Below are 13472 nucleotides of genomic sequence, written 5' to 3'. Positions count from 1 at the left end.
TTAAACAGGACATGGGACATTATCCCTACTTCCTCTAAATTAAGGGGCATATCCACAGAAGTTGAGGTCTGCTGCTGTAGTTCAGACCATCCTGGCCTAGCACCTATCTGGTTCTGAGGCACTTCTGGCCACTGTGACCAAGACATTCCTGTAGTTTCTGTAACCAATGGAGATAAGTTGGAGTTTCTATTCATTTATTTAGGGAGTGATGTCACCAGACATGCAGTGTCATGAGTTTGGCTGAGACAGAGGTAATTGTCTTTGCAGAGGCTCACACAACGCTGTGTTTTGGATTTTTGATGAAAATAGTAGTGATAGCACACCAACAGAATAGTGCTTACACAGAGCCAAGGACTTTTCAGCTTCTCATGCTGCCCTGCCAGCAAGGAGGTTAGGGGTGCACAGGGAGCTGAGAGGGAATGGAGCCAGGACAAACGGCCTACGCTGACCAGAGACGTCCCATGCCATATGATACCATGCTCAACAATAAAAACTGGGGGAAACAAGGAGGAAGAAGGGGATGTTCAGAGTGATGGTATTTGTCTTCCCAAGAAACTGATACTCATGATGAGCCCTGTTTTCCTGTCAGTGGCTGAATGGGAAGGGGTGAATAAATTCTTGGTTTTGCTTCGCTTACATACACGACTTCTGCTTTACCTAGTGAACTGTCTTTATCTCAACCCATGAGTTCTTGCACTGTTACCTTTCCAATTCTCTCCTCCAGCCCACCTAGGGAGAGCAAGTGAGCAGCTGGGTGGCATTCAGCTGCCTGCCAGAGCCAAACCACAACACAGTCACCTTTAATTTCCCAGGCCAAATAATTAAGTGGCAATTCACTTCATATTTAAGCTTAGATGAATTTTGGCATGAAGGCATGAACCTAGAATGAGGTTCAAATTCATGCCTGGTAATCCGTGGCAAGATATCTTTCCTTTTTACTACAACACCCTTAATATTTGGTTACCCACCACCTAAAACATTTATACATATACAAAGCACACACTAAGAATTATCTTCTTGAGAATTAACGCACAAGGTGTCACTGAACTAAGTCAAATATTCCTGGGCTACATCAAGCATGATTGCTAGCCAGTCAAGTGAAATCATTGCCCTGCTCTGCTTTGCGCTGGTGCGGCCTCACTTCGAGCAATGCGTGCAGTTTTGGGCACCACAGCATAAAAAGGACACAAAACTATTAGAGAACGTCCAAAGGAGGGCTACAAAGATGGTGAAGGCTCTGGAGATCTGAAGATGTATGAGGGGTGGCTGACATACCTGGGTTTGTCCAGCCCAGAGCAGAGCAGGCTGAGGGGAGGCCTCATGGCAGCTTGCAGCTCCCTCAGGAGGGGAGCGGAGGGGCAGGCGCCAAGCTCTCCTCTCTGGGGACAGCGACAGGACCCGAGGGCACGGCATGGAGCTGGGACAGGGGAGGATCAGGCTGGGGGTTAGAGAAAGGTTCTGCAACCAGAGGGTGGTTGGGCACTGGGACAGGCTCTGCAGGGATGTGGTCACAGCACCAAGCCTGCTAGAGTTCAGGAAGCCTTTGGACAATGCTCTCGAACATAGTTTGATTTTGGGGTGGTCCTGTGCAGACCCAGGAGTTGGACTCAGTGATCCTCTTTGTGGGTCCCTTCCAACTCGAGTTATTCAATGACTCTATAAAATATCTTCACAGTAAGATGAAATACTTGACATTCACTGCTACTACACAGGGGGGTTTTACCTCAATATCAACCAGCACATCACTAAATATGCCACAATAACAAATTTCACATTGCTATACAAGTATTAGTAAAAAAAAAAAAAAAGGTCTCTAATCATTGCATAAGTTACCAGATGGAGTCCTATTGACTTCTAAATAACACCTAAGATGCTTGTAATGCCCATCCACATGATGCACTCCATCTTTTTATGCTGCAATTGCCTCCAAATTTTTGAAAAACATTCAAGGTGCCATGTATACTACTTTAAAATGTTCACAACTGCAAATGCAAACATTTTACCATGCACACCTGGCAAGAGGTGAAAAAAATTACCGAAAATAAGCAGATGGTTGTCTTTGCTGAAGACAGTAAACACACTGCCTGCTTTCTGTAAACCATTTTCTAAACATTTATAAATTTAAAAATGTACGTTCGTTCAAACAACCATGTAAAGAAAAGTTCTCTTTTCTGCATTCTATTGTTTTGATTAGCTGAAAACATGATTTTTGTTGTTAATGATAAACATCTAGATGCAATACTCCTGAGTTTCAGACCCCTTCCCAACCTGGAGTCTGTTGAATGAGCAACTGTAAACCTTTGATTTCTTCAGAACTATGCAATTTGCAGGCAGACCAGCAGCACAATGCTATATTTAATTTAAAACACAAACCCCAATGTTCTCAGAACTGTATTTAACAAAATCACTGGACCCGATAAATTCTTTTTTGGTTCCATGTTTTCCCAAAGACCAAATGAAAACATAACATAGAACCAGAGAATCATTTAGGTTACAAAAGACCTCTAAGATCATCAGGTCCCATCATCAACCCATCGTTGCCAAATTTACCACTAAACCATGTCCCTAAACATACGTACATTTCTGTCTCAATGTGACAACTTATAGATGCCAATTCACAATGCTGATCTTACAGAAATAGGAAGAGCTTATTCAAAATAGACCACATTACAGACCACTAGTCTATGCAACTAGAAATTCATGTGGTAAGCTTCCTTGCAGAAAACCGTTCCACGAAGTTGAAGCTAAGAACACAGGCATCACATACAGAGAAAAAAAAACACTCCACTAACGTTCATTTTTACTTGACCTATTGAAAAGCTTCTACTATTTAGCTTTCTTTCTAAAGGTGTCCTCCCTGAAAATGCTTTTTTTTTTTTGATTGCAGTCAGACTGTGAGTTCAGGGCTGACTGTGCCTTCATCCAATAGTCATCATATTAATTATTTTTAATATATTTGGTACAGCTGACTACACACAAATTTGGCTGGTTGCTATGACTGCCTCCCACAGTCTCTGGAATAACCATTTACTTGGACTGCTTTACTTTTTACTTTCTGCATTCCTGGTCTCAATTTTCAACTTAAGACTACTCTCAGCATGATTTAAATTATATTATAAAGCTCATGTTCAGATCAACTTCAGTAAACATGAACAACTTAGGTTCAAACATTCAGGAAGTCATAAAATTTGGTATGCAGGAATCTTTTCAAGGCTCTCAAAACTAGGTTACAATAAGATATTATGAAAAGGTTTTAGAACAGCTCATAAAAATCTCATTTTCTGGTTTGCTGTCGAAGGGGTCATATTAGTGTCATCAATAAATACATGCATTTCCCTTTTATTTTCTGTCATATAGAAACAGATAAATCTTATTTAATCATCAGCAATGAGGCATCTGGAAAATCATATGGCTTGCTAAACAACCTAAATTAAAGGCCTTCTCACACCTATAATCCACTCACCATCCCTTCTAAAAACCTTGTTCTAGCTCAAGTAATTTATTAATTTAAAATATCTTGCAGAAATATCATGAAAAGGCAAGTAAGACAGGGCAGGGTGTATTAACATGTACTGTATTTGGCAATCATTCATAACAAAAGTACATTGTATTGTTTTGTTTTCAGCTGAGAAAAAAACAAGATGAAAACAGCTGCTCTGAGTACATAACCAAAGAACTCAAGGGAAAGAACTATCTACACCATGTCTTTGGTAATAGGTTTTTTGGACACATCTCCAAATTAAAAAAGACAACAATAAAAGAGACAAAAAAATAGGGTTATTCTAGGGGAAATGGAAAAATAAAGGCACAGAGATTCAAAGACTTGAGTTAATACTCATCAAGGAGTATTTTTCCACTCTATCACTGGATAGAAATTGTTTAGCAAGGTGGACTTTTAGCTTTTAGCATTTTCACACATTGTTCCACTGTGAAGGTATTTATAGCTCTAATGCCATATCAGTACCATGCTCTCCTTAGAAGGAGCTCAGCAATGTTAATGCTAAAGAGTTATTTTTTCCAAATATTTATTTTGGAACATACATATATGGAATATACATACATCATAAATGTATGTATAGTGCTTTAATACAGATGACAAACCTGTGTGTTTTTTGTACAGTGCCACACAACAGAAAAATATACCACAAAAGTCTGAGAAACTTGAAAATGAGTCCCTTTCTCAGAGTAGAAGAGAACTAAATTTGCTTTCAATGGAAATTGCTTGGGTGAAAAAAGAAAGAAATGAATTCTATTCCAAGAACTAGAGCAGAAATCACAGATTACAAAGATGAAACGGAAGCACTGAAAAGCAGGTGCTTAAAGCAAGTTTGAAAAGTTATTTCAAGTATTTTTCAGCCAAAGTGTGAAGTCCTCAGCCGGTAAACCCAGACAGGATTTTGTTACAGGCAAACACAGCTATGACACAAACGTTAAGGACCTCATTACAAGATTTAGTGTGTTTTAGAAGAGCCCCGAAACCCCCTGTACTTTCATCTACCCATAGCACCAGGTTTTTATTTTGCTAAAGATCTCGTAACTACACATTGAATTACAAATGTTAGTGAAATACAAAAACTTCACTTATCTTACAATTGCCAAATGCTAGCACAAGCATCACAGCAGTGAATGCTTTATATGACCTGACATGTTAGCAAACATAAACCAGAACCTCAGTAATATACAATCCCATATGAAAATTACTTTCATCATTTTTAATTCTCACAATTTTCAACAATTTTCCAGTGCTGTTACATTTTTATGTTTCATATTTCATTGATTAGAAATTATCATTTGTTATTTCTTTATCCTTTAAAAAAAGTAATTTCCCTGTTAAAATCCCTATACAAAAAGCGTACTCTAATATCATCAGTAAGATACTCTAGCTACAGTATCTTTAAGCCTTAACAAAAACAAACATAAATGTTACAACAAAAATATAATCCCAGGAGCACTTTTTGCTAGGTGTGATGTCTTCATTGTAGACTACTCACTTCCCACATAAGCCTGCAGTCTGTGTCCTCATCCAGTTCCTGAGGCATTCGTTTCTCCCCTGCAAAGGGGCCAAATTTTTCACCCTAAGGAATGAATATAAAAGAAAATGAATCAGGAGGGGATATATTAAAAAAAAAAATCTGAATTCCAAACTCCAGCAGAGGTCTCAATTTCAGTTTCATGTGGAAAAGGACAGTTTTGCTTTGGAAGCCCACTACCCACTATCAGCCAAGAAGGTCATTCCCATTCTTTTTATGGCTTAGAGAATCTCTTAAAACCATGCCTTTCCTGTACATGCTAATTTTCCATTTGGCATACAGCATTTTTCTTGATTTTAAATAAGGGTCATATTTACAAGTCAAATTTCTTACATTTCTTATAAGATTCTCAGGAAGCACCTTGCAATATACATCCCATTAAGTCCAAAGTATTTGGCAAACACAAAGTTTACATTAGATTTATTTGCAGGATTATTTGCAACACTACTTTTTGAAGTGCCACAAATCAAAACACTAAATAACTTTGAAGTTTTGAACATACACAGGGACTTGTTTAAAAAATGAGGGGATATGCACGTGTCTATGAATTAATTCAAGCCTTCAAAAAAAATTAAAATATTACGCCACCTGCTAGTCATAATACACATCGTGAAAGCATCCATTGCAATGTTATTCCAAAAGTTGTTGTTTTTTCTCCCTCCCTTTACAGATTTCATGCCAGCAGCAGGGTAAATTCTGCAACTAGGACTTCCACCAGGCATAGGCCTAGCCGTTTTTCCCCTTGTTTTTATTTGCACTGATAAACCATATAAATTGGAATGCAGAATACAATGTTCCTTTATGCAATATTAAGATATTGCATATATTGCAATATATTACATATTATTATGTATATATTGCATATATTGCAATATAAATGCAATATTAAGATTGGAGAACAAGTCCTACGAGGAGCGGCTGAAGGAGCTGGGCTTGTTCAGCCTGGAGAAGAGGAGGCTCAGGGGCGACCTTATCGCTCTCTACAGATACCTTAAAGGAGGCTGTAGAGAGGTGGGGGTTGGCCTGTTCTCCCACGTGCCTGGTGACAGGACGAGGGGGAACGGGCTAAAGTTGCGCCAGGGGAGTTTTAGGCTGGATGTTAGGAAGAACTTCTTTACTGAAAGGGTTGTGAGGCATTGGAACAGGCTGCCCAGGGAGGTGGTGGAGTCACCATCCCTGGAAGTCTTCAAAAGACGTTTAGATGTAGAGCTTAGGGATATGGTTTAGTGGGGACTGTTAGTGTTAGGTTAGAGGTTGGACTCGATGATCTTGAGGTCTCTTCCAACCTAGAAATTCTGTGATCTGTGATCATAAAAAAATGTTATATACTTTAAGGCATTACAGGTTATAATTATACAATAAAAAGCAACTTTGGAGTTTCCTTAAAAATACAACATAAAGGCTAACAAAAGGATTGATCTTGTCTAGAAGCCCCTTCCCCCTGACACATTCCATGATCCCAGGAACAGCCTGCTACATATTTTTCCTTCTCCTTCATTGCTTACAGGTACAGTGGTGAGAAAAAAGGTGGAATAGAAAACTTACAGGATGATCCCTTAACCAAGTAAATAAATTAAATATATATATATATATATATATATAATATATTTAAAATGAAATTTGAGGAAGTAACAGACAACAGAAAATTGACATTTCATAATAACAAGGAAACAGACTAGAGGAGTATCATATTAAAATGTGCTCAACAAATATTCCATTTGAAGGACCAGGAGAATAAGGAGATAAAAAGACAAGAACACCAGACAATGACTGGAGCCCAGAGCACCACTTGAGATACAGATATAGGCAGTGAGAGTAAAAATTAGCACTGTGTGGCTTCAACTCCTTCACTTCTCACTGATCTCCATACCAACTTTCATCATTTTACAAAGGAGGAAGATGGTGGCAGAGGAATTCTGTTCTGGAGATGTATGGTCCTTTCTAGCCTCAGCAAACATAAGGTAGGCACTTTCGGGAGACTTCTCACACCAAGCTGAATTGCCTTTTCCCATTCACTTACAAAGAACCATGTAGTTTTGATGCAACAAGAAACTAGCTCACTACAGCTGCTGGGCTCTGAGGGCGGACATGGTTGTAGCTGCAGAACCCCCCATCACTCATAGCAAGGATCAAGATGAAAGAAGCTTGTTTGACTATAACCTAGATTAGTTCTATAGAAAGAAAAAGAAAAAATCTCTGTAAGCTTAACAGAGAAATAATTAAAAGACCTAATGAATAAGGAACCTGAAACAGCTAGTCTCCTACACACTCTTCAGCAACAGAACAACACTACTTAAGTGGACAAAAAAAGATGAATTTATTCCTTAGCTACTTTGGAGGTTTCCACAACCCCCACCCCAGTAATACATTCATCCTCACCATCCAAAGGATTCCTACATACATATGAAGTACCTACAGGATTAATTTTACCCACCACTGAACAACACGTCACCTCTGGGGTGAAACACAGCAACAGCTTAATAGGGCATACTTACTCAAAACAAGAAATACCACACATCATTCCTAGGTCAACTACTCCAAACTAATAAACCGCTCCAGCAATATGCTTAAGCCCTTGTAGAAGCTCAAAACAATAGAGAAAGCAAAAGGCAAGATGCCCACCAGTAATGTAAAGCAAACATAACATGAACCGGAGGTGATTCAAACTACTAAGCACTTTTTATAGCTTCTCAAATTTGGACAAAAAGCAGAAACGAGACACAGCAAAATCTGGTGTCTTGTAACACAAAAGTCTGTGGAGATAAATGTAATGATTAACTCAACCTTTAAGATTATTTTTTTCACTTCTGTGTATTTTCATTAGTCCTAGCTAATTAATATACTGTCATATAAAAATATATAAAGCAAAAACATAGTTAGACTTCCTCTCAAATTCAAAACTTACAGCACAGACTAAAGTCAACCATAGAAATGACTGAAGATATGAAAGGTACATCATTCAAATGTCAAAAAGCTGCTTCCAACAGCTGCTGTTGAACAAGCATCAGTGACTAATCTTGTTCCAGACTCAGCAGAACACTGAGAAAGGTAGCAGCTCTCTCTCATGACTATACCAAGAGTCTAAGACACTGGTGCTGTAGCCATTGGCAAGCTGCTGGAGAAAAAAAAAATACAAGAGAATCACAGCTTTTGTTAAGGTAACAGAACAGAAAGTTTCCACCTTTTGTAACTACAGACAACAGATTGAAAACGTCTGAAGGAACAAAAGAAGATGGCAAGTAACAGCAAGTCAAAATGTACTATTACCAAAACTTTGCTAATACTATAGTTTTCCAAGGCCCACCTCAAGATTACTTAACACCTGGATAGTTGCTACTGCAATTTCTGATTATAAGATCATCTGAAATTTGTTTGACTTCCAGTTAAGACAACTGCAGTTGTGTGATAACAACAGAAAGAAAATGATGCGGTATTTGCTACTCAGGAACACAGATATTATTTCACAATTAGTGCCATATTCAACATCTCCGTCCAATCCCAGAGCTCCAAGGTATTACTTAACAATGTGACAGCTATTAGTTACTCTGTATTATAAACAAAGTGTAGTAATGCTGCCTCACTACTGGAAAGGAAGAAACATTGAGAGCACTTCAGATTTTTCTTTCCATGGGAAAAGAGTAACACACAGTCTGGTTATATCCAATGCATCATTTGTGTTGTTTACACATCTGCTGTTCTGTGAGCAGCTATGGCCACACACTGTGCTTAGGTCTTAAAAACAATTGAAGAATACCTGGTTTCCAAAGGACAACTCAGAAGCTGGTTTCTTCATCCTACTGAAGGAAGTCTGCCTGTCAGGCATAGACTTTTAATCCGGGCTTCGCATACCACAACTGTTGGTGCTACCAGCACAGAGGATTCAATGCCAAACAAAAACCAAGTCTACAACAGACACTGTCATGACACACTCCTTAAACATAAACAGATCTTACTGTAACTGCCTCCACCTTTTCCTCCCATGTTCCACATGTAACATGTCCCACTTGCAACATTTCGGTTTTGTTAGTATATCCTCTATGAGGAGCTCACACTGGCACAGCTATGCAGGCAGAGCTCTGACAGCATATACCTTGCCCGTACAGAAAGAGAATTCAAAAGCAAGATGGAGCAATTCTGGCAAGAAAAAGCTGTTTTCCCTGGCATGTAGATCTAATGGTACAACAGTGTAAAGGAAGGGGACTCAGACCTTCAGCATTGATATTGACACACAGGTGTCAATTTCAGTAAGTTTCACCGTAAAGTTAATTCTATTTCAGAGTCCAGGGATTGATATATGACAGCAGTGTACAAATTTCCTTCCTGTGTGAATTCCCAAAGGTTTCAAAATGAATGTTCAGAACCTCAATGAAAAAATAAATAAATAAATAATAAGTTAACTGATAAAAGGCTTGGACCCTCTGCCCTCTATTAATCCTTTTGAACAGCTTAGAGATTAGGCACTGCTTCCCCAAGGTGCCTAAGCCCTGTGGACAACAGCACAGAAAAAATTAGGCAGCTCTGCCAACGCTGTGAGTAGCAAAACCTGGAAAAAGATGTAAAGTGAAACACACATAACTGGAAGTGCATGCCGCTGCAGGGTTTGTAACTTTAGGTATGCCTCTAGCGGTTGGGAGAAGTTGTTGGAGCAAGCCACCTGAGCAGTTTTAATTGTGGTTTCAAACAATCCGAAGAGTTTTTCACCGCAGCCAGGCGGCACCGCGGGGCAGGGCCCGCTCGGGAGATGAGCGGGGTGCGGCCGGATCAGCAGCACCGCACCCCCGGCGGGCCCGCGCTGCTGCCCTGCACCCAGGACCTGCACCGCCCGCCCCGCCGAGCCGTGGGGCCGGGGGCTCTCCGAGCAAACCCCGAGGGGAGCAGCACAGCGGGGGGACCCCGCGGGGCGCCCCGCTCCCCTTCCGCGGGCCGGGCTGGGCCGGGCTGGGCTGGGGCGGAAGCGGAGCGGGGCTGAGCGCGGCACGGCCCCGCCGCGATACGTGGCAGGGCTCCGGGCCGTGCCGTGCCGGGCCGTGGCGGCGATCACCCACCTTTCTGACCCTGCGGGCCGTGTAGAGCCCCATCCCGTCCTGCACTTGGGACGACTTCAGGGCAAACCTATCCGGCACGTACATGCCCAGCATTTTGCACCGGGCCGGGCCGCCGCCGGCTAGCGGCCAGGAGGAGGAGGAGGAGGAGAAGGAGGGCTCCCGGGGACTTCCATCGCACCGGGGGAGGGGGCAGGACGAGGGGCTGGGTGCGGGGCTCGCCCGGCTCCCGAGCAGGACGAGGGGAGGAGCCGGCACCGACACCCGCAGCGCCGGGCGGCGGCAGGGGGCGCGGGCGCCCGAGGGGCAGCGGCCGCTGGGGACCATTGGCAGCAGCCCCGGGGGGCTTCGAGCCGTCGAGGGAGCTCCTCAGGCGGGGTTAGGCTTGGTGTTCTTCCAGAGGCGTTATCAGATGCATAGAGAGGCGCAGTTGTTCAAGTTTCTGGTCGCCACCAAAGCATAGCAGAAATCTCGTGGTGGGAGCAGCAGGAGGGAATGAAAAAATGCACAGAATTTTAATGACAAGATGACAGTAAATATCAGTACAAAAGTATGTGGCCTTCTGGATTAAGTGGGTTTTTGCAATAGCAAAACTCCTCAGTCCGTAGGCAGACAGTAGGGAAAAGGGGGAAAAAAAGGAGAAACAGGGCTGGCCTTATAAAAGGCTCCTTTGACTACTTCCTGGTTTCCCTATATACATGCACAACTCTGCCATTTTGTGCTTGGTACATACAGAGCATCATATCACAGATATATGGCTTTTAAAAAAACTACCTTTGTTATGTGTATCCTCAGCCACACATCCATATACACAGATGCGTACAGTGATGTATGATATGATGTCATTCGGTACATGAGCAACTGCTCTGGTAAATTGGAGGAGGCCCCAACTTCAACAACAGGAAGGGAAACTCAAACAACACGGTCCCAAATGGCATTGGGAATTAAAACAGCAATCAAACACAAAACTTTAAAACCTAGGCTTTCTAAATTAACAGAGTCCAGGCCATCAAATTCTACAGCCATGAAAATAAGAACTGTAATACCTCAAAAACAACTATACTGAACAGATACAAAATAAGTTACCTAGGCCTACTATTTCAGTTTTAAGAGTAATAGCAAAACTTAACTAAGCTTAAGATTGAGTCCCAAAGCTTCCATATGCATAGCTAAACATACTTAACATTTTATAGAATACCTTCTTTAGTTGAGGCCAATCTTAGTACATGTAAGATTAAAAGGCTAACATCGCTTTTATTGTGTCTGACCTTTTTCAAAGGCTATGAATATTTTTAAAATTAATTTTCACTCTATGAAATCCTCAGTATCTCTTCTCAAAAGAAAGAGCTTGAAAGCACGTCATATTTCACCTTAAAAACGTCACAGAAATACTATAGCACACTTTGCAGTTCATTTACATCATTTACATTTAAGTTCTTGAAGTAAGCAAGACTATTCTCATTTAGAAACTTCACCCATAATTATTTTAACATGAAATGCAGCTAGTTGTATCTCCTTCAGTTTAAACAGAATAGGAAAGATTGGGCAAAACACACACCAGTTTCTCCTTTCATAGCATAATGGGTGTTGTCAGATTAATTGGATGTTCACAACTGCCCAGACACCATTACAGATTTTTCTAAATTTAATTAGTCAGCCATGTTGAACGTAAGGTGTTATAAAAAGTGGTATTGGTTTTGTCTTTTCTGGTTCATACAAGGGGCACTGCAGGGGATAGAGTCAGCCCTCTCGAGCATAGAACTGACAATGCTACTCAAGCAGACATGTTAACAGCTCTTTTAATTCATCCTATCTGCAGCTGCAATAAGAGTGGTATCTCAGAGACCCAAAGCGATCAGATCAGTCAGAACAAAGATGAAAGGCATCATATCATGCTGAGTGTATGTTGACTGTTAGGCAAGAGTGGAACATGTAGAACATTTAAGTTTCAGTATTACTGCTTTGTATTTGGTGCATGCTGTCATTCTGTAATGAACCTATTTCAGCTGAGGATGCAGCATACAACAACTAAAGGAGTTTTCTTGCTGGCATAGCAAAGTCATCTCCAAAATGACCAACTCCATACAAACAGCTGCCAGATGGCACGGAACAGATAGTTATCTACTGTCTCAGTAAAGGCTCTAATGAGCAAAGTATAGGGGGGGAACTTCTGTCAACCCATGGTCCAGGCCTTTTTTATTTTTAGAAGCTGAGAAGTAAGCCTTTGTGTGCACCTCCCAAGAATCTCATATCAACACTTTACGTTTATGTACAGCAATCCACATTGACCTATTGATTTCTTCTGAAAGACACCGAATATTTGCTGCACTATGTCAAAGTGTTGTCAATTTACAGTTACAAATCACCACACTCAATGATTTGCTGTCTTCAAGTTTCCAACTCCTGCATAAACATCTACCAAGGCAATTCTTTACTGTTTTCAAATATTTATTTTTTTTTTTGCATTTGCACTAAAACAGGTGCAATTGAGGGTGACAATCAATCCAGGAATGTTTGAGCTCAGGGACATAACCAGCTTCATTGCCAAGGCTATTCAGTGCTGCCTAGGTGGCTTAACTGTGCTGATGGGTAGCACTCATGTTCTAGAACAATGCCTGAGAAAATTGGTTTGTGTGCACAACTCGGACAAGAGTCACATGCAGAAACCACACTCACCCAGAGAAAACAGAAGTTATTTGTGCAGAAGTCCTTAGCCTGTATTAATGACAACACCATTATTGCTCAAGGAAGTTGATCTACCACAGCTGGGCTAGACAGCAGTAGATGATGTTCCAAGAACAGAAAGAAAGCAGCTTTGATATGTACACAAGATGAAGTTATTTGTTCATATAATAAGAATAAGCATACTCAGTAGGGTCCCATGAGACTTCAAATACCAGTTCTCTCTTTAGCCAGAGTCCTGGGAAAAGGACAGTGAAGAGATCCAGTGGAGATTAGAGTTTGAATATAAAACACACAGGTTTTTACCTAGTATTATGAACTGGAATTAATCCAGTGTATTTAAAAAGCACTGCTGAAGTAACAGCACAAAGTCATACAGAAGTTATTAAAAATGACTTTCTTCTAGTGTGAAATCCTAATACCAATCAGGTGTAGGCAAGCTCAGTGAGTCCCTTCCTTGCAATCTCAATGTTCCTCCATGAACAAGCATGAAAGTGGATGAACTTCACATGTTTTTGGTTCTACTGCATGTAACATTCGATTGCAATCTTCAGAAGTACCCTGGCATGTAGTGAGTGTATTCCATATTTTAGATAAATAAAGCACATTTCAATTAACCGATCTAAGAGGTTTAAAGATCAGAAAAGAGGACTTACTTTGCAGCAGCCACTGAACAAGCTTGATTGGATGGTTTTGGGGTGTTCACTACCCTTCCCTC

General features: G+C 40.9%; 1 protein-coding gene across 3 annotated transcripts in view; it reads right to left on the bottom strand.

Moving 5' to 3' along the window:
- The window catches only part of PRDM5 (PR/SET domain 5), an 87302-nt gene extending 76881 nt beyond the window's left edge, over positions 1-10421 (bottom strand). Inside the window, exons 1-2 of one of the 3 annotated variants that reach the window (XM_038178714.2) lie at positions 10076-10421; positions 4992-5075 (exon numbers count right to left, since the gene is read on the bottom strand). In XM_038178714.2, the coding sequence (XP_038034642.1) occupies positions 4992-5075; positions 10076-10399 (408 nt within the window). In that variant the 5' untranslated portion in view covers positions 10400-10421. The remainder of the gene's footprint in view (positions 1-4991; positions 5076-10075) is intronic. The other 2 variants (XM_027456889.3, XM_027456890.3) reach the window with 2 other exon arrangements.
- Positions 10422-13472: the final 3051 nt, after the last annotated feature.

The sequence above is a fragment of the Anas platyrhynchos genome, chromosome 4, assembly GCF_047663525.1.
Source record: "Anas platyrhynchos isolate ZD024472 breed Pekin duck chromosome 4, IASCAAS_PekinDuck_T2T, whole genome shotgun sequence".
Lineage (NCBI taxonomy): Eukaryota > Metazoa > Chordata > Aves > Anseriformes > Anatidae > Anas > Anas platyrhynchos.
This window is presented reverse-complemented; position numbering and strand designations above follow the sequence as displayed.